The 22,126-nt window shown below is 40.7% G+C and overlaps 1 protein-coding gene across 3 annotated transcripts in view; it reads right to left on the reverse strand.

Moving 5' to 3' along the window:
* Positions 1–120: 120 nt before the first annotated feature.
* The window catches only part of KDM5B (lysine demethylase 5B), a 56,346-nt gene continuing 34,340 nt past the window's right edge, over positions 121–22,126 (reverse strand). For 2 of the 3 annotated variants that reach the window (XM_050715411.1, XM_035561390.2), the window contains 14 exons: positions 20,411–20,605; positions 19,817–19,998; positions 19,092–19,216; positions 18,593–18,743; positions 15,837–15,951; positions 14,549–14,904; positions 14,057–14,195; positions 11,328–11,507; positions 10,322–10,480; positions 8,055–8,540; positions 5,666–5,777; positions 4,093–4,247; positions 3,177–3,503; positions 1,629–2,500 (listed from right to left, as the gene is read on the reverse strand). In XM_050715411.1, the coding sequence (XP_050571368.1) occupies positions 2,363–2,500; positions 3,177–3,503; positions 4,093–4,247; positions 5,666–5,777; positions 8,055–8,540; positions 10,322–10,480; positions 11,328–11,507; positions 14,057–14,195; positions 14,549–14,904; positions 15,837–15,951; positions 18,593–18,743; positions 19,092–19,216; positions 19,817–19,998; positions 20,411–20,605 (2,820 nt within the window). In that variant the 3' untranslated portion in view covers positions 1,629–2,362. Of the gene's footprint in view, positions 2,501–3,176; positions 3,504–4,092; positions 4,248–5,665; positions 5,778–8,054; positions 8,541–10,321; positions 10,481–11,327; positions 11,508–14,056; positions 14,196–14,548; positions 14,905–15,836; positions 15,952–18,592; positions 18,744–19,091; positions 19,217–19,816; positions 19,999–20,410; positions 20,606–22,126 lie in introns of all 3 variants that reach the window. The other variant, XM_035561389.2, reaches the window with a different exon arrangement.

A 22,126-nucleotide genomic window follows, 5' to 3' on the forward strand; every position in this document is an offset into this window, starting at 1 on the left:
GTATTTCTTATGGCACTTCTTTTTAAACAGCCATCTCTTTAATGGAAATAAAAATAAAAGGAATACCATGAGAGAAAACTTGGTAACATTTTCAGCTACATCAGAACACTGTGCAAGCTCCTTCAAGTTTGTTCATCTACCTGCTTTAAAAGGATGACACTACAGATCAGTTCTTTTTCCACAGCTTGGATTGTTATCTTGGCATTGCACAAAGATTTCTTCCAACCAAAATCACAAAACATTCTTTTAACAATTACAGTAAATAATGAAGTCATAACGGGAAAGTATACACACATTTAACTGATGTAAGTGTGGTCAGGCTGACTGCCTCTGCCCATTTTAGACAAATCATCTATGATTTGATGCAGAAGAATCTAGAACAGTTAAAAATCAACGTGAGACAAGAAAGCATAACTAAAGGAGTAAAACAAACAAACAAATCAACAAAAGGCATCTCCCCAAAACCCAAGCTAACAAACAAACAGAAAACAACTAGGAAATCTAATTCCTACAGAGTTCTCTCTCACACATCCCCCACGTCGTTGTCAGCCACACACTGCTCAAGGGCTTTGCACTGTGCCCAAAACCTGCACATTGTTACTGCAGGGGAAAGGTCTAAAAATGGTAGAAAAATGTTTACCAGCCATTTCCTCTTGATGAGGAACTGAGGGAATACCAACGCTGCCACATTTCTGGTGATGACAGGATGTCCTAAAGAGAGTGCTCTCTCTGATAGAAAGATCTCCTAGACCTCCCATCTTCTAGGGCCTGTAAGTTTCACCCTTGGCAGACAATTAGCCCCAACACTGGCACCAGTCCATTCCCAAAGGAGCAATTATATTCTGCATTAGCAATCGCTCTCCAATAAGCCTCAGGTGCTTCAAATTCAAAGCTCGTGGGCTCAGAAAAATAACTTATTCTCAGAGGTCTTTTGTCCCCTCTGAGGCAGAACTGTTGCTACTGCTGCTCTTTCCCTGTGCTCCTGACTCCACTTGCTTTTTGTCCCTTTCCTGTGCCTCTCCTCTCCCTCCAGGCCTGGGGGAGCTCTGGGCATAGTGCACTTGGTTATTTTATTCCTTTCGTCTCCTTCTTACTGCCTGCCATCAGCTGCACCGTCCCCTTCTTCCCCCACATTAAGGTCCTCAAACACAGCCTTTGACGGAATCATAACCTGTCCAGAAATTTCCTCATTCCTCAGGTTTTTAGCCCAAACACAAGCAGAAGCAGCTGAAAGGAATGAGAGAGCACTCTGTGGACTGCCAACAAGTGCGCTGCCGGGCCAGCTGCAATACGTGCTGCAGGGAGAGTCCTTCCTGCAGGAGGCAGCTGCACCAGGCCGGCAGAAGGAGCTGCCCCGCACCTTTGCCGCCTGAGTCAACTGCCCACTCCTTCACCTGCCAAACTGCAGTCGTGACCCTCTGTTCACCCGACCTGTAAATAACCACAGTTTTGGAGAAGCTTTGAAAAGACTTGAAAAACTTTTTTTTTTTTCGATGTAAGAACCTGAGTATAAAAGGTAAGAAAATACCATTGCATTTTTTTCCTTTAAGAGGGAATTCTCTTGAATATAAGAACCCATTGACAAAGATCTATCCAGAGGGAAATGAAACTGCATTTCAAGCTCTCTAAAAACACCAACATTTAATTTTATAACATAACCAGGGGTTTATTCCACAATATAAACTGCAACATTTGATACAAGCTACCCAAAAAAGGAGAAAGCCAAAATACAGCTGTGGCAATTACTTTACAGAGCTTTTTTTTTTTTTTTTCTCTCCTGTCTTCTACATCACTGGGCCGTCAGTGACACTAGGATCTAACATTTGCTTTCTGTACATCAACCAATGCTAAAAGCAACACGCTGTTCAGAATTGTCATTCCAGTCACTGAAACCAGACATAGAAGTTATTGCTCAGATAAATAAACCTAGTCTACGAAAAACAAAGTGGAAAAAAACCTAAAGTCTCCAAAGAGTTAACAGAGTAAACAGGGATTTCCTCAAAAGAGGATTTATTGGAAAATCCATGGTGCAGGTTTTTTTGCACCTAAACCAAGCTGAATTAAATATGCCGGTAAATCCCAGAGAGGTAATTTAATGCTGTACAATAAAAGGTGCATGTTTCAAATGCCTTCCAAATTGGTGGGAACCCCTGCTAAACAGTCAGCTTCTCAAACCTCAACAACCACAAAGATCAAGGGAAAAATACAAAAGTGTCAAAAATTGTTTTGAGTTCTGGAAAATGATCCCATGAGGATAGAAGTAGCACCATTTGCAATCTGGTTCTTAAACCAGCCCCTGTGGCTTTATTGGAAAACTCTGATAACCTTCTTTACTCAAGTTCTGAATGGTTTATGGGGAGTTTTACTTCCGATACTGAGAGTCCTTCCCAGTGCAGCTGATGCAGATGTAGTCCTCCTTCTCTGCCATTTCTGGAGAGATGCCCACGCACACCTGGTGGAACCACTGGTTGCAGCTGCCATCGCACTGGACCCAATCCACCTAATGGAGAACAGATACACCGGGGTTCAGAGAAGGACCAAACAAATACTCAGAGCATTCACTAGTTATTTTTCAGCTCTTAATCTATTTAAATGAGTACAGAACATACCATTCTACAATTGGCTACTGCTGGATATTCTAACTTGTGCTCACCACTTGCTGGACTGCTGCAGTCCAGCTCCTCTGAAGCTGAAAGAAGGGCACACTTCTCTTATCCCTCCTGTTGTTTTCCCACCTATAGCAAGTTTATGGGTGATAACTGGCAGTCCCAAGCATCTGGCAATGTCCCTCTCCTCCATTTTTCAGTACGGATAGACCTATGCAGAGCTTTAAGACACTGTCCCTATCCATAGGAAATGCAATCCACAAAGTCTTTCTACACCCATATTTCAAGAGCACCAGTGAATGTGGTGTCTGCATATCCCCATCTCCTTCTTCCAAAACTCCATGCAGATGTTTTGATGTCCACCCACCTTCCCCATTTCTAGTTATTCTTGGAGAAGGTGGAAAGGATCATTACTAAAGGTGTCCAGCAACAGCAGACAATGCCTCTGGATTTCTAAGTGCCTCATGCTCTCTTTGTAAACAGCATTTCTGTAGACAAAACATTTTCAGTGCAGCTGAATGTTCCAGATCCCAGCATTCAGGACACCACAGCGGGTTTGTCTTTACTGACCTCATCTCCCTCAGGCTGGAGACAGTTCACAGCAGGGCAGATGGCATCCTCATCCTCAGAGTCCTCCTGCTCAGAGAATGACATATCTGAGGGAAACAAGTGGCTTTCACTGGAACGCTGCATCTCGAAGAGTCGCTCACGCTCTCTCTCCAGTTTGTTAGTGCAGAGATCCCTTGAGTGATTCAGTTTCAGTTTCTTCTTTTTGGGTGTTCTCATTTTTTTTACCCTTGCTCTCTTCTCATCACAGAAGCTCTCTCTCTCAAAACGCCGCTTTAGTTTTCTTTCCATGTAACTAATTCCATCCTTTTTTCCCCGGCAACACTCATTCTGTTGGGAAGATATTTTGACAAGCTGTTAAGTATACAACTAACATACGTTCTTCTGTTGTTCTATACCCTGCGTTTAGGAGCAGTCTTAAGTAAAAGTGTTCAGTGTTTGACAAGAGGGCTGCCTTTTCAGCTGAAGTGTGATGTGTAAGGGGGAGTGGGGGGTGGGGGGGCAAAGGTTAGGGTCACACTCAAGTGACAGAAGTTTATGGAAAAAGAACTCTCATTTCCTGAGTCCATGGCTTCAGAGGCAGTTAAGGTCTCACACAGGTCTAACACAAGACAAGCATCGCAGTTCAAATTAGGATAGATGTACTTAAAATACAGAGAGTGACTGTAAAATCCAGATTCAAATAGCAGAAATGCATTAGACCACAAATTACATTCAATTGTTTGTACAAATTTGTTACTGACTTCTTGACCCCTTTAGAGCAAGCAAAATGTGTGTTCATGGAAGTAGACGCGCGCACACACGCAAACCTCATTGTAAAGCTTTTATGTTCAGGCAGACAAATGTTTTTTTCCCAGCTTTGGGACTACACCTCTACTCCAAAGTGACCCCAATCTCATTGCTGTCTTGAGACACTTGCCTTCTCATTTGTCGGTCCAACTGATGACTTCTGCTCTGTCTGCAAAGCAGGGCTTTGCTTTGTGAATAGGATCTGGTACAGCTCCTGTATTTCAGGCAGAGAAACCTGTAGCAGCTGGGCTTCCATCATCAGCTCATCCAGCTCTGTGCTAATGACTATTATGAAAGAGAGAAAAGAAAAGGAATTCTTCCATGTCAGCACTGATAAGAAATGCACAGATAATGAAAATTCTTCTCCGGTAGCACATAAAAAAAAAAACTGAAAGACTTTTTTTTTTTATCTGCAACTCTACAGATTAACTCTTTATCTGTTCCCTCTTCACTGCTCATTTTTAACAGCAGGGTTAAAAAGAGATAAAGACATCCACAGAAGTTACTGAACAGTACAGTGACTCAGTACCCTTCCATGCTTCCATTTCTTGCTGGTTCTAGGGTAAAACACTGCCATTGTTCTTGGCAATTTCCACTTCCTCTGTAGATACAAGAAGTGTAATGATCCCACTACAAAACAAGCGGATGAGATGAACAAACTGAGTGGAATTTGTAAGTGAAGCCAAGAGGGGAGAAGAAGAAAAGCTGAGAAGATGAACCTTGCAACTGATTCCTGCTGTACAGCCACCATCTACTACTGCAATGAAGCTCACAAAACCTGCATTAGGCTTTTGAAATAGACACAGCTAGGATACATCAAAATCACTGTCTATTTAATAACTCTTTAATACAGTATGCCAGAAAACTCAAATAAGGCCTGTACAGTTAAACTTGGTAGCCAAAGGACTGCTCTGCTTGATTTTACATTAAACTGAAGTAAATATTTTGTGTAGTATTAGTACAGATTAAGCTGCACTGACTTGAAAATGTGAAGGTAAGGCTAGACCTGGGTCCCTACAGCATGATGCATCAAGAGAAAAAACTATAATCAGCTTCTTGCAGTCCTACAATGATGTCACTTCTACCATGTCTGGGTTAGTCCAAAATACACAAAGTCTGAGCTAGGAAGTGTGCAGAACTGTACTGAACAGCACAGTGCCTGGAAAACACCTGCAGCCACGACAGCTAAGGAAACACTCAAGAAGTCTCTGTGGCTGTGACAGCCGTGCTGCAAGCAAACGTATGTGGACCTGTGTCCTACGGAATAAGTATCCTGTTGTCTCCAGCACTACTTCCCTATGCCTATGTTTTTCCTATCCAGTTCCTACGATTTCAATTGTCTTTTTCTTCCCAAATCCTCTCCCATCCACTTCCATATCCTGCAACCCGCTTGGCTGGCCTCAGCTCACTGTGCGCTTCTGTGCATGCGGGAAGGGGCCAGCTGTCTGCTGATGCCTCTTCTCCTACCATGCCACATCTTCTCGTTACACACATGGGAAATCTGTACCAAGAATTCACCCCTCTACCAACATGGGACATGAAGTTCCAAAGCTCCTGAGGGGATAGAGAAGCAGACACGGCTGCTCAATTCTGTGCCTCCCTGCCATAGCCAACTCCTATTGACCAGGACACTCTCTCTTCTCCATCAAACACATGAAAAAAATAAATAAAATAAAATAAATATCAAAGTGAAGATTACAAACCATGAAGTGGGATGCATTGCTGTCCTGTAGAAAATGGAGAATGTAAATATATGGTTCTGTTATCCCAGTCATGAGGCATGGAGAATGACATAGCTCCAATTGTTTGCGAAACCTAGAAAGAAACAAAACATAACATAATGCATAGATACTTTCAATACACATTTAGCTTTGAAGTGTCAAATAGCTGCAAAAATCAGAATTTGTTTCTCTTACAATTCCTTAAGATTTGTATTCCTGCAAACTGGTCCATCTGTTACACCTAAATCCTTCATCCTAAACCTGGAAATAGGCAAGAGCAACTTTATTGTCAGAATTCTTAGCTGTGAATTGTAATTTCCACAAGATCAGAATCTAGACCTACTGCATGTAACAGCATGCTCTGCCCGTGGAGCAGAGACAACACAGTCACTGTAGGAATAAATCACCAACTTGTGGAAGCAAGATCTTCAGCTCTAAAGTTGTAAATATTATCCTTTCTTTTGTTCATAATACAGAAGTCATTTCTCACAGAAAGTGATCTGTTACAATCTAACAAGATACCAAACTGTTTTGAAGAACTTTTCGTTACGTCAACACATGCAGAAGACAAGCCAATGGTAAAGCTAAAAGGGCCATTCAGGCTGCTCCATGGCAGTTGTTCCCCTAACCTGCCACGCTACTTCCAGATGTCTCACCTGATGGCTCCCAAACAATCAATTACCTCACTGCCCAAGTGTCTGGGCCCCTTTCAAAATCTGGCTAAACTCCTCAACTGCTCACAACTGTTTTTCAAATGAATTTCTCAAACTCAGTTAAATGCTCCACCTTCTTCACTTTGGCCAGTGCCAAAGAAACCCAACTCCAGTGGTTACTGCTACAAGCACCTCTGGGGAACAAGTGTTGCATTACCCTGGACAGCAGGGAAAACAATTGTTACGGGACAAGAGAGCAGTGCTGAGAAACTTGATTCAGAGAAGAAAAACCTCAAGTCCATTGAGACTGAGGCTTTGGCTCAGAGCTTGTACTGAGCTGGCTCTGGAGGGCACCTGTGAAGTGCCCTCAGCACTGCTGGCTCCAAGAAGGGACCTGAGCTGACGCTGGGGCCAGATGCCCTTCACCAAGCCTCCCAAGACGTTCTGATTTGGGAAATGCAGTCACAAGACTAGCTCTCCTGTAGTTACCTTGACCTAGCAGGTTTTCTAACTTGAGCTCCAGACCACACAACAATGGTTATGTTGCTTTCAGCTACGAGGCAGTGCTAGTTGTGTTCCACGCTGAGCTAATAAAGCTACGTTAATAAAATTAGCCCGTTTTCTATTTCTGCCCCAAACATTGGTAACATGCCCACAGTGTTGCCCAGCTTTATCAACTATAAAAGTTGGTCTAGTAAAATATACTTTTTATACTCTAAATTACCAGAGAAATTTTCTTGGGTGCCTAAAAATAGCTTTGATTTCTAAAGTTAGGCTTGTCTGTTTGAAAAATGTGGTCAACACAGGCAACTTGTTATCACAGCGTTACGTGAGAAGCAGCCTCAACATCTCCTTGAGCACGTGTGGCATTTTATATGGAACTGAGCATGGAAACACCGACACAGACCATCTTCAGCAGGGTTCAACTAGCAAAAGTAACATTTCTCAGTAAAAACATGAGAGCAACAGTGCATTTAACTTCAAGGTATTTTATATTCTTTAGGCTGCACAGGTCTTTTATTTCGCTTTTTTTTTTCTGCATTTATTATCTCAAGAAAGCTAGAAAGCTTAACCCACTTTCCTTGCCCTTTTTGCTGAAAGATCTCTTTACTGGAGGCAGCTTCTGACTCCCTCGAGATCACACCTAAAACACTTACTGCAGCTTAACTCGGGGTACTATTAGCCAAGATTCCGCTTGGGAGTTCTAGCATAAGTGATAAGGAGAAGGAGCAGCAGCGGATGAAGACATCCTGCTGAAAACAACCTTATCTGAGTTCTAAGCTTGTTACAAACTGGAAGGTTGGTGCCTCTGCTACTAATTCTCAACGTTAAGATTATATGCAAATACTTGTAAGAAAAGACTAATTGAATACTGAGAGCTCTTAGAAACAATAGCTTCAGCTTCTGTCGTTAATGGTGTCATCTTAAATCAAAGAAGCAGAGAAAAGGAGAAGGAAAAATAGGCCCTTTAGGAGTAATTGTTCTTAGGACTCCAGCAGAAAAAGAACACCAAGCTGTTGCTGGAGGACACGCACATCCTGGCTCACTGTCAAGACAGAAGACTAATTCCTTGTATCTGTAACGGAACACACAAACAATCTGTCTCGCCAGGATTTGTGAGCAGATAAAACATTCCCAAAAAACAGAGAGGTGTTTAAGACTGTTCTTGCTGACCACATACCACCCACAGCCAGGAAACCCTGAAGCACTCGTCTTACCTTATTTGTCTCTGGCAAATGGCCTGCTGTGGCTTGCCATCTGTTGTACAACAATCCTGAGCCAACTTTGTCTTGTATAAGTTTTAGATTCCCTGAATATAACATTTGTTGTGCTCTGTGCTGCCAGTTCACAGTTCTCTCTATCATATACCGTAAGGCATCGCCCTCAGGAAGCCTCACACGGATACGCTGCAAGGAGGCCAGCAACGGCAAGATTTTTTCTAGAGGTGGTTTTTCTGATCGATGACAGTGTGGACAGAGCCATACACGAGGTCCCTGCAAAATGTTGGGCACCGAAACACAGCTGGTATGGAAGAACCCTCTGCAGAGCTCACACTGAATCATCGGAGCAGCCGGCTCCTTCTGGCATAGACAGACTTTCATTTCTGCATCCTCTTCATTAGACAGCACCTTCACTTCATTTGCTGCTCGGAGAGACCGCAGTGCTTCCATCTCCTTTAACCGGGCTTCCCCGAGCGTAGCCATCTAAAAGGGAGTTCAGAGAAAGGGATGTAATTTCTAAAGAAACCTTACTTACTAGAAGTGGGGAGACCTCGGCACAATCACACTCTTAAAGATATGCTGGTGACAATTTCAGATGTTTAAAAAGCTCCTCATCCCTTGGGACTCCCTTCAAAGCTTTCAGTGTTTGAAGCAAAGCAGTTACAAGGATACATACTGATGCAATTTCAGTTTGCTTTCATTTTCTCATCAGGCCCAGAAATATAAAGCTTATTCCCTTGCAAAAATAACATCCTAACTCCCTTCCTCTTTGTTCTAAATCCTTCGTGTTTGTTACTACAAAAATATTACCTTCATTAAAGCAGAATAAGTTCTGACAAGCGCAGATTTGGTTTGCAAGTGCTTCTCTACGAACATGTCTCTCAAATACGTAGTGTGATTCTGTGTAATCTTAAAGAACGCCTGAGCAGTTTCCAGAAGTATAAATGTATCTCTGATATGGCACAGAGCCATATCCTGACCTGTGTGCTTAGTCTTTAGTCTGTGCGCTTTCCCTTTTTTATATTTACTTATGAACCTTTTTTTTCTTCCCATGAATCTTTAGCATTATCTGCTATTAAGGATAGCAATATAATAAGTTTAAAAAGGCTATTAGTTGCAGCTGCAACTAATGAATTCTCTACAACGTTATTACGCACTAAATATATACAGGAAAATAGGCAGGCTCACAGGCATATAAACATATACAAAACACATTATTATTTCACACATCATGGCTTTGAAATGTGATGACTAGTGAAATTAACCTACGCAAACATTAGAAAACTGTGTTCAGAATGTCCAGGATTTGTGCACAGCACAGTACATTGCTGAGGGTACTGAGTGCTGCAGCTACAGCGCTGGGATGGTATCCCAACCATTCTGAAAAAAGCCTCCACTATAATAAGTTCCCCTCATACATCAGAAGCAAAACCTGACTTGCCAAATGAATGCATTTTCCTGGGTGAAGTCCAGTGCGTATTCTCTTTCAATAACACAACAGTCTGTGAGAGATTATCAAGTCAAAGAGAAGGAGGAGGTATGATTTAAAGGACCCAAGCTTTTCTCCTTCAAGCACTCCTAGGAGGGACTCAGTCTGTAAGTCTGGGTTTTCAAACATGGGAGGCCAAAACATTAAGAACCAAACATTTGGGTTTCAAGTAGTTGCCATAGGTTAAAACTGAATTGTGCCACACAAAGACAATTATATTCAAACCGTACCAAATTAGTACTGCTCTCACACAGGCCTCCTTCATTAACCACCATCTGACTGTGGTGGAAGCTCTGAAATATAGGTCTTTTGGGATGAAGCACTTTACCACCAGCAACCAGATTTGCTCCATGCAAAACTAGTATTTTACTGACTCCATAATACAAGAGGTTTTCTTTAATTAATGTTCATGTTTGTTTTAATTGTAAATGTGTTGTCTTACTGATTTTTTTTTTGAGAGGACCAGGCTTCGGAAAACCTATCTTTAACAAGGTTTTGTTATGGATGGGGAAAATACGTCCCAATTTTTGACCTTTCTGTGCTTTGTCAGGACATGTGCATTGCCTTGCAAGCTGTAAAGCTACTGCATGCACGGCAACAACACACACAACTAAGCAATTCTGGGAAGTCTGAAACAAGTACGAACTCCTAGAAGTTCTTCTGAAGAACAGCAGAGCAAGCAGAAAGGAGTGAAAGGCAACACTCCTGCACGTGAGGCAAACACAAAGGTTCAAAGAACTTACAAGAAACTGCATTTAAAAAAAAAGTCACATACCGCAGATGCGGTGTCTTTGCTCTCAGAAAGAGCTCTTTCTAAGTCGCTCAAGCTCTCTAGCTTAGTGCTTTTCTTCTTTCCGCTTGGCACTGGCTCCTTCAGCTTCTTCTGCTTTCTTTTAAGATTCAATATTCCAATATCACACCGGGGACATAACACCTAGTGAACAGGAAAGCAGTATTGTCTGCAACATTTTTAATGCATTCATCTGGCCTTCACACAACCACATACAACAGGGATTCCTGCATTTTTTTTCCATCAAAGATTTGGGAGACTAGGGTGAGGTTATCTGGAAAACAGGGAGAGCTGGAAGGTTAAAAAGTCAATTTTATACAATGGGCAGACTGCAAACACCTGGATGTTTAACTCAGCCTGCTGGTACATGAGGCAGCTGAACAGCTTCCATGTGATTTAAGCTGGAAGCCCTGCAACACCGCAGGGGGCTTCACAAGCTGTGTCTCATTCCCCAGCCAGTCCTAATGGAGGAAGGTTGGGGTGGCAGAGGGGTTCAGTATAGGCTAAAAAGTGTGGATTGCTCAAGAACTGCAGATGTTGACATACATGCAGCAACAGATGCAGAGGGCCAGCTAAAGCACCTACAACTTCAGCCTTACCACAGCCCAGCCAAAAAGCCCTGCAGTCATCACAGCTGTGGCGGACAAATGAGATACAGATCTACACTCCAGCTGCTGCAGCCTGACACACTGAAGTAAGTTCAGCGACACAAATTTGCAGTCTTCCTATACTCTTATTGGAAATGTTACTGTGGAACAGGATTCTCATATCACCCACTTATTAATAAGAATATAGAAAGTAAAGCTAAATCTTAACCATTTTCAAAGTTTAAAATTAACATGAAAAGCACAGATCAATGAAATAACTTTAAGATAGGTCACATAATCCTAAAACTTAGTATTTACTGCTATTTGATGAGTTAATACCACAACTCAGATGTGCTTTTGCTGTCATATGAATGGTGGTCTAATCCAGAGCTGAGATCTCTTACCTCCAGAAGAGAGTAAGGGGAGTTCTCGCACAGAAATGTGTTAGCTGCACACTCCTTCCATGCCTGAACTTCTGACACCAAGGACTCGAGCCTCAGCAGATAGTCCAGGTGCACTGGAATAGATCGACCTCTTGTGACGAGTTCCACTAACGTGTCCAGTACCGGCACACGACCTCCAACCTGTCAGATTATAAACGAGGAAACGCTTGATGTATAGAAGACATAGTACGAATCACAATAAATTATTTAAATTCACTGAAGGTAGAGAATTTATTGCTTAGACACTTTCATCACTTTCGTGCCCATTATTTCAACATTTGAGCTGCTCATACTCTAGCCGTTAAGTACACAGCCAAAACTAATAGAAGTTAAAAAAAACTTACCAAATAACAGTTAAAAAAGACTGCCAACAATATAGCCAAGCCCCCAATCTAACAATCTGCATTCCCAGTAGAAAATCAAATTAATTTCAAAACGGACCCAGAAGGCAAATCCAAGCCACTCCTCATTATGCCAAGAGCAAGGAAGAATTTCAAATAGCCAATTTGCCACTTGAGAGTGACCTCTGCTCATTCACGTGGCAACTGATGCTTAAGGCAACAGAGTTCCAAGTTCAGCAGTAAAGCAGGACAGAGAGGTAATTTCTAAAATAGGCAGTGATTTGGGACTTGAGACCCATTCATCCAGAACAACCCTGACATCTCTAGCAGCAAACCTCAAACAACAGATACTAAGAGCTGTCGGCAAGTCACAGTGACCTTAGGCATTTACACAAGACTCAGACTGTGCAAAAATTCTTGGCACACACAAAAACATTTTTCCATATTCAGTAGGCAGAATTTCAGAATCTAAAGTATGACATTAACAAATGCCCCCCAAAAAATCTACTACTTAAGATAACCCTCAAAAGTTAGTGAATTTTGAATACAAACTTTGTTCCTTCACAAATTTAAAGCCTAAGAAAATACTTTTTTAAATAAAAATTTCTTGACTCATTTAAAATCCCAACTCAAGACAGATTGGCCTGAGAAAATTATTGCCAGGTTAGAGCTCACTTTATGAAGAAAACATTACAACAAACGAAAACTTAAGAAATTATTTGGCAATTTATGTCAAAATGTGACATCACTGCAGTCACAGACCAACCCTTTCATCATCTGTACACCAGCCCCTTGCACCAGTACTTGTGAGGTTTGAGACATGAACCACTTCAAAGAGATGGTCCAGCCTACAATTATTCACTTGGGCTTGAATGAGCAGTGTCTGGCTGCAGGAACAACAGTGCTAACATGAGAAAGGAAGTGGGCAGTGAGAAGGAAGGAGAGTTAAGCTGTCACTGAACTGTAAATAAGCAAAAAAACTGAAAACACATGACAGGAAATTGGATCCTCAAAGAAAACTGTCTGAAAGGTCAAAAAGGTCTTCAAGTGAGAAGTCCCAGAAGCCAAAGTAAAAACTTGTATAGATCTTTCTCTTTAGAGGACACTTTTTTTGCTCACTCGAAGACTTATTTCAGAGCGCAAACATGAAAACAGAAATCACACAAGGCTGGAAGGAGCTTCAAAAATGAAAAGGGATAGAAGAAACAGGGAAGGAGGAAGAAGCCAACTAACTTCCATTTCCAATTTCTGACAGAACTATGTAAAATTACATGTACTTTAATCTATGAAATCAAAAGCTGACCATAAGCAATAGAACAAGAAACAGCTTTGAGACTGACCACGCTTAATGAGGCCATACCTCTCAACCCTAAGATATGTGAAATGCCACTACGATACAGCTGCAGAAACAGCAATGAATTCTACAGGGCCTCAGAAGAGGCAATTCTACCACCAGCATCAGAATCTCTATAGCATCAGGTCTTGCTGAGATGTCACTCGCAGTACAGTACAGTTTGGAGCATGCTCCAGATAGGTGCATTCAAAAATGGAGAAAATAAAGGGCCCGGACAGTTGCCTGATCAGGATTATTTCTGGATCAGGAGATGCAAGTTTTTTAGAAGATGCTACAGGAAAATGATTTGTTCAACCAAGCAAACAGAGGCTGTTGAAAGAGTTTTAAATACTTTAGGGAATCTGTTTATTCAAGAGTCAACAAGCTGAACTTTGATAGTGTCACGAGCTCCATACTATGTGTTATATGAGTACTGTAAGATTATGAACATCTTTCACACTGTAGCTGTTCTTTAGCTTGCTGACGTTATTGAAAGCATGCTCTGAAATTAAGATGCATTCCTTTAAGTTAGGGCGGTGGTTGGGGAGTCTTTGCAAAATGACTTCTACTAGCATACAAACCAGTTAACCTTATTTAGTAAGGGTGATCTTCGTAAGAATACCGGTGTTTTTCTGTCATCTGCAGAACAGTACACACAAATTGGATTACCAAGTAGTACGAGCATTGTTACCAGTGACTGTGCAAAACTTACCTTAAATAAAGTACCATAATGCTGTATCCTTTTAAGTTGACATTTTTGTTAATAGCTCCTTTACAGATTTTATTGTGGTCAATTTATTGCAGAGGTGCATGAATACAGATCAGGTCCAGAAACAGAACTAGAAGTAACAGCACTCATCAGAGCATAACTGCTCCACATTTAAGGCAACAAGTTATACATTAGGCATTCATAATTCTGCAGGATACTGAAGCACGAAGCACACACAACACGCAGTGTGTTAACATGACAGCAGTTACTATCAATCCCCAAAAAGCTAACAGCTCATTTTACGTACCTGTAAAGATTCCACTTCCTGCAGCCAGTCTTTGGCCTTCTGCACTGCATCTTTCAGTGCAACACCATTTGGGAGATAGGCTGGGATCTCCTCTATTTCTTTCAGTGCTGCTACAAGACTGCTCAGTGACTGCCGTGGTCTAGGTATACAAAACAGCTCAGAATGTAAAATACTGCAATACACTTCAGGTATACATCTGGACACATATCCTTCTTCAACCTCACTGACACTGAGGGGAGGGAAAATCTTAAAACCCTTCCTTTGTGCCAAAAGGAGGACTTGCCCAATGATATTGGAGCACCAAAAACACTGCAAGCCAACACCAACATTTAAAATCACTCAGTCACTCGTCTACCACCTCTGTCCCTTTCCCTTCAGGATTTATGCCTTTATGTTGTGTACTGTATGAATCCCTTCAGACATAAAGCCAACTATGTCCATCTTAAATAGCTTATGGAACTACAAAATGCATCAGTAAGATTTAGCTTCTACCTGGCCTTTATCAGATTTCTGGCTTTGTCATCCCAGTGTTCAGATACAGTAAGGAGCTCTTGCAGCTTTGCCATTGCTTTCTCAACCGCTGGGTAGGGAGCCAGTCCAACACCTGAGTCTATAAGACGTCTCATATCATCTAGAGTAAGAGAGTTTTGGTCTGAGGAAGCGAGTTGCACATCCTCGAGCCACCGTGCCTGTTCCAGACGTATCCGCAGCTCAGCAAGCTGGGGTAAATCAACATCAAAATCAAAGCTGACATCTAACAGCTCCTGGAGTTCTGCAGCACAAGGCATTTCTTCAGAAAGGAGTTTTTGGCTTTGCTGTTGAAAAGCTTCTACACGATCAAGAAGATCCTGAAATATATAAATTCAACATCAAAACAGAAGAAAATGCACTGCCAAATCTCTTAAACATTTAAGTGTAAGCTTAAACATTAACTGAAAGTTTCCTGACAAGCATCGCATTGCCAAGCACACAACACGCCCAGCAAATTATTATGACATTTGGAACACTTAGTGTGTCTTCAACACATAGTATATATCAGCATCTCCTCAAAAATAATGTCTCCACTAGCTTGAGGATCATAATGCAAGCGAATTCCACTCAAAACTCCTTCAAACTAAGGGACAGGTGTCAAACTCAGAAGAAGCGAAAGGCTCCAAAGGGAAATTAAGTGTTCCATCAGTGCTATTTTCTGGCTTTGTTCTGGGATGAAGAAGAAGGCTGAAGAATATCAGCATTAAGATTAAGAAGGATGCCAGATGTCTGTTTGGGTGTCTGGTATTTCAGAAATTCTACTGTTTAAATAATTAGGTAACTTCACAGAGTTATGGTGCTATTAAAAAATAACTGTAAATAGCACTATGTGTTACCTGAATCACGTATTCTAGACCTGATAAAGCTTCAAAAACCACAGTCATAAAGCTGGGTTGAACTGGTTATCCAGACTTGTGTTCAGATTCAACAAACAGCTACATGATACTGTCTGGTCCCTCAACCCTGCGTCTACGGACATTCAAGAGATGGTTCAGAAGTGGGCCACTGCATCTGCTGGTTCTGAGTCTCAGATAAGCAAAGCGACTCTTCTTTAAGACAGGAACCACATCTGCCTAGAATTTATGTCCATTTCCTTGGATTGCCCCCTCAGTGGGATATGCAGTATTTTGGCAAATTCTGAAAATCAAATCTTGAAGCGCTTTAGCACTGATCATCTTGTGAGCAAATAATCAGCACTAGCTGATAAACATGGAAGATGTGTTCATTCCCCCAGAATTTTCCAGGTTACCTTCAGTAATGGTGTCTGACTGAGGACGCAGGGCAGAGCATACAGCTGCCTTACAAACAAACGGAGCTCGTTCACAGTCAGCTGATTTTGAGATTTCCCTCCTCCAGAGCGATACCTGCAAATACACACAATAACATTTGTTGTATGCCACTAAAACCAAACCTAAACTTCTCAAAAATCTGCTTATAATTTCTTGTAAATTGAACTTTACTCATAGGCAATGTAATAATTAAAAGGCACCCAAGCAGCCCAGGGCTTACATACATGGGAAAACTTAAGTTGGCAATAGCAGAATAAACTATTGTTGAAAGCACTCTTTCATATTAAACAGTATTGTGGAACGACTCCTCAGCCTTGGAAGAGCACTAGTTATTACGGAATAAACTTAAGACTTTTTTCCAGAACACAAAGCAATTGTGGGTAAACTATTCAGTTATGTTGCAATAGCTATTGTAGTAAGCTCTCCCCATGCACATACCAAAAGAGAACAAATCCCAATTTTGAATGGGTTTTGTATTCACAGGTTGTGTAGGCACTTCTGAAAAATCCTCTTTAAGCTGAAATCATCATTTTCATTTTTATCTGAATGCCTTGTATCAAATGAGCGGCTTATAAATGTTACCAAATTAGCTAGTATTAAAAACCTCTCTAAACTCAAGCCAATATTAACTGGGTCTGAGTATCCTGAACAGAAAAGGAAATAAATGTCTTACAATGCTGGCTCCATTTAATCCACAATGTGTCATTTAAATTAAAGAGGAAAACAACCTCCCAGCAGGATATGCCACTGGAATGTGAATGTTATAAAATAAATTTTAGTTTATCACTCTGTGTTAAAAATAGGTATTTCTAAAGGGTATGCAAGATAATATTGGGAGTTCCAAAATCCGTATTAGGCTGAACATGAGGAAATAAAAATGAATTCAAAGCCTCAGGTGCAACACAGCTATTTTAAGGTCTACAGTATTTTACTATTTTTGTGGAAGTTCTGCAGTATCTTCCAGGAAAATGCAGAAGTTTTTCAAGCAATCTATGTTTATGTATGCATACGCACACACCCCTACACTGCAGTATTGTCACAAGATGTTTTTTATAACCAGAAAATACATGAACTAAAAAAGGTATTCACAGAAGAAAAGCCCATGGTCATCCAGGGTTATTGAGCATAAAGATGTACAAGGTCTCTAAACTCCCGGAGTCTCTACTATGCAGAAAAGGTGCCAGGAGGCCTGGTGAAGGAACGAGATGGATAGTGAGAGCATCCCTTTGTACTTGCCCTGCTGTCACACTTCTCCCTTCCAGTATCATCTATAGGCTAGTGCCAGACAAGAATGCTGGCACTACACAACTGCACTGTCTTTTGGCCTGATTCCGATAGCTGTAGAGGGAATGATTTTCCAAACGGTATCTATTACGGCTGTTTAATCACCTATTACCTTAAGAATCAAAGGAAATAGGGAAGTACAGCCCATCTACATTTCTTCAGGTACTACAGACACAGAAGGTGAGCAAGAGTCACAGGATTTACTCTCAGAGAATGTTGTAGTACTTTTCTGCTGCTGTGACAGGGAATTCATCCTCTTGTGTTTGCAAGACAGTAGAGGTGAATTTGTATGAAGTCTCTACTACAAAGAAGTAAGCAAGGATGACTAGAAAGGGAAAGTGCAGCTACAAAAGTCATGTCTTAACAGTAGTTGAATATTTTGCTGCCAAAGTCCTTAAGAAGTCAGCCTTTAAAGTACTGCATGAACAGAGTGACAAGCTACAAGATTCCCGCTGAGGGAGGCAACATGCAGAAACCACACACATGGGGTTATGCTAAGACGAAGAGAAGCTACACTGATAAACACCACATTGTTCAAAACAGCAGAGAGGTGAAAACTTCCCAGGTGGGCCAAAAGAGAAACACCCTGAAGTACTTCATGTTATTACATTATTGGACTTGTGCAATATTGTCCTAGACATAGGTAAAAAAGTTTTTGTTAGAAACTTGTCATCCTGTGAGGCTAGATGTAGGTCAGGGTGGAGAACCTGCAACAGAAGATGGTAATCTCTGATTTCTGAGACAACAGCTGGTAAATCAATACAGTCACAATAGATTTGATGCAGTCAGGAGATCTGGCCTTGTCGTATACTGAATCTTCTGACTCCTTTTAACTCATTTCAGGCATGGAAAGTGCTAGCAAGACCAGGCAGACAGACATCCAGTCCACAAGGACTGTATTACCCAAACACTGCCCTGTCTTTAAATTCCTTGAACAAATAACATGTCTAGAAGATTTAACATAAGTGTTGCCAAAGAAAGAACAAGTATTTTTCAAGAACTCTAATACAACAGCCCCACTACATCAGCTCAGGAAGTGAGGATAATTTATTTTTCTATGAGGCGTAGAGTGTAATGAATATAATGACACATGCGCCACTGACAGTTTTTCAGTTCTCACTGCACAAAGGGACTGTATCATGTTGGGAGTTGCTCTGTCTAGAAATATCACGCCATTTTTTCCCTTTCAGGGAACAACTGAAAGAATTTACTGCCCAGATGCTCAACAGAGGGGAAGAAGAGAGAGGAAGCTCAGGATGTTCAACTCATTGCATGGCAGAAAGGTGAGTCTCCCCTGTAAAAGATAGCTCTCTTAAGAACAAAAAAAAATTGCTTTAATTTTTAAGTCTTACAGAACACTGGCATCTATCAGTCGCCACTGTCATCTATCTCTGATGACTCAATTTTGTTGCAAACATGTAACAACATTTACCTGGTTTGTCTTTTGCCATTAAGAAGCTGTTGCGCAACTGAGGCACATTTGTCTGCATCCTGTGTAACTAGTCTGAGGTGTCGCAGTAGGTCATTATCTGGAAACTTTTTCATTTCTGATTCTTCTATCAAAGCCTTAAAACTGACGAGACCTTTTGGGAAAGATACTAAGTTAACATAAGATACTAAAGATACTAAGATAATTAAGTTTGTGAAGGATTTTAAATGGTAAGGCTGAATAATACAACACATTAAATATATTTCTATTTCAACTTCAGTTAAATTTCATGTGAAAAAGAAAAGTGATTTATAATCTTCTCACATAGGGACGGCTTAGCATAATTTCTGAAACTATAACAGCTGAAGTATTTACTTTAAAGCAAAATTATATACAATTTCTTTCATAGTCATAAGGCAAAATTTGCTAATGTTCAAGAATTAAAAACTTTAAAATTAGCCTTTTAAAATCACGTTTTGCAAACAAAAGGTAAGATTCTTACTTCTTTTATTGTTAATTTTTGCCTCCAAAGCTTCATTAACATTGGAAGCCCATTCGTTGTATGATTCTGCACGCATCTTTAATGCGTTCATCATTGGATAGAGCTCCTCCAGAGTGTAGCGGTACCTAGAAGTAACACAGAATTCAAACTCTTGAGCAAAAACTGGGGAGGAACACGAGGATGGGAGGGAGAGGCATCAAGATATGCTGGCCCATACAACACAGATACAATCTACCATGCACTAAGGTTCGTACAGGACCCACGACCACACCATGTTCCACCTAAGACAACTTAAATCATACAATTACTTCAAAAAGCGCACAAGCTACATTCACGTGGGACAAAGATGCAACAAATATCAGGAAAAAAAAATGTGACAGCAGGAAGGAAAGCCAACAACAAAAAAAGATTACTCTGCAAGGACTGGAAGTAATATAGGGGACAATGACACTGTTGCTATAAATAAAAAAAGCAAACTAATTTATCCAGTAATTTTTGCCCTTATAGAACAAGAGCAGAATGCTGAGAAGAAAATGTCTTTGTGTATGAGCACAAAAAAGGCACTTTGTTTTGGGGGCACTCTATTTGCAAAGGACTGTGAGAAGCAGAATACTGAGACTAGCACCATTGACAAAACGGCACAGGCACTGGATTGTTAGTCTGCAATATCTACATGTATAATGAATATCTCCAGAACCCAATGTTATTTGCTATCTAAAGCTTACCCCAGTTTATATTTGTAGGTGGGACAGGAACAAAGATCCTCTACATGATACAAGCATACCAGTAATCCAGGTTTACATGGACAATAAACAGCAGACATGAAACAAGTGGTTTTACACTTTAAGCACTGTCGCTCATCATCAGGAAACAACTCAAAAGCCACTCTCTCCGAGTCAGTCACTCCCTGCAAAAGAGCACGTTACATCACTTCAAAGTCTAACAAACAGGTGATTATTCCAAACTAAAACATTAGAGGCTAAATTTATCAAAGGAATAATAAAGTTTAGAAATAAGATATTAAAACCAGGCAGGCAAAGATCTTGGTTAATGAAAAATCAGCTATTCTGACAACATTACTAAGAGAATAAACATACTTTAAAAAAAGAAGCCTGAACGATATTAAAGGGCAGATGATAAAACAAGGTTCATGGTAAATGGTTCTTTTTCTAAACATTCCTCTGAAAGCAAGTGCTACTACTCAGGTAAGTACTATGTGGCTTTAAACCACTGACAACACAGTGAAGTACGAGAATGTATTGTGCACCACTATTTCAAATGTTCCTTCATTCATTGTAATATTATTTCCAACAACTCACCAGTTTCTGAACCTTCTCGCGCAGCATCTTCTCATCATCAATCATAATAGCCATGTCTTTTTGAACAGTAGATGCTACCACAACATCAAGAAATTCTGCTTTGGAAGCCATTTTACATATCATCTCATCATGAGAAAACACACAGTAACGGTGCAGCAGACGATAATGTTCTACACATTGGCGACCCAATGGCAGCTGCATTGAAAAATCATTAAAAAAAAAGAATTCTTTGTGAAAATTACATTAAGATACTGACTTTTTATCTTGCTAACCAAAACCAACTAGATTAGAGGTCAAGACAAATCCTTCCAGCAGCAATACTTATAATTCTGAATGTAAAATAAAAGAGAAGTCAGGACCCCCACTGATTTCTTGTAAACCAGAACTGCTTACAACTCCTTCACAGCAGACATTGTGAATGCAAGTTGTTTGGCTAGGCTCAAGGGGAGAACACACCATCTGGAAGAGACCATAACAAGGGGCAACTAAATCATTACATCACAGTAGGCTCAGAAAGACGCAAGTTAAAAATGCATGGTGGCTGGGGCACCATGGAGGATGCAAGGCAAGCTGGACTCTTAGTCTCATACCATTCGTCTGTTTTACAGAAGACATCAACTGTACTTCAGCACGGGAAATCACTGACTCCACAAACAATTAAAGTCCCTAATTAACCCCAGACAGACTTAACAATTCATTAAAAGCTGGGCAGGTTACTCATTGCTTTAATTTAAGACTCTCTGCTGACCCAGGTAATGCTGATGCTAAGGTTACGTGCTAGTCCCATATGAAATTCTCAGGAGAGCAAGAGGGAAAAATGAAACCAAACCAAATATTATAAAAATGCAGTCACTGTGCTGCAGAAAGGTTTCTTTCAGTTTCAGTCATCTACTTTTAAGTCTCTTTTTTTGTTGTTTGGTTGGTTTTAAATATAGCAACATTTTTAGACAGGTCACATTTACAAATAGCTAAGACCACTTGGCGGGGCGGTGGTAGATCGTTAACAGGATTCATCTGAAATACCAGTGGTTTCAATGGGCCATTATGAAATCAGGCAAGGACACACTGAGTCTGAGAAATCTGACGAGAAGGAGAAATAACAACTTGTAATGTCTTTGGAGGAACTCTCCTTCATTCATTCTCATTAAAAAAATTAATAAATTACTATGACCTAATAATTGCAACGTGTACCTATATCTGTTTCAATGAGTTGAATGAAAATTAGAGAAGGATTACATACCATTACTTTATTCCTTGTACATCAGAACTTTCTGTTCCCTTCTCATTAGGTAATCTTTCCTGAAAACATATACTACCTCTCCTATCCAACTGGACATACTCACATCAGTTGTGATTTTTCTGTGTATTTCTCCACCCCCCCACGAGAGCTATCAAAGTCTTCAACTGTTCTTAACGTGGGGTTGTGTGCGCCATCCAATTTAACCAACAAATTTAAAATAGAAGAATCTAGAAATAAGTGCAAGTCAGCTTTGTTTTTCAGCTGTACAAAGGATAAGAAAGGAATTTAGAGATGAAAAAAGAGTAGTTTCAAGCAGCACTGGTGCACTTCATGTTGCAGGCATACACAAAACCTTACCGATCTGCTGCTACCTCAGCCCTAACTTACAATTTCAGACTGAACTTTCAGAACCAGAGAGAGCCCACAGCTCACTATGTTAAAGTACCTTTAGCAAAACATTATGTTTCCAGTAACAG

The sequence above is a fragment of the Cygnus atratus genome, chromosome 24 (assembly GCF_013377495.2).
Source record: "Cygnus atratus isolate AKBS03 ecotype Queensland, Australia chromosome 24, CAtr_DNAZoo_HiC_assembly, whole genome shotgun sequence".
NCBI lineage: Eukaryota > Metazoa > Chordata > Aves > Anseriformes > Anatidae > Cygnus > Cygnus atratus.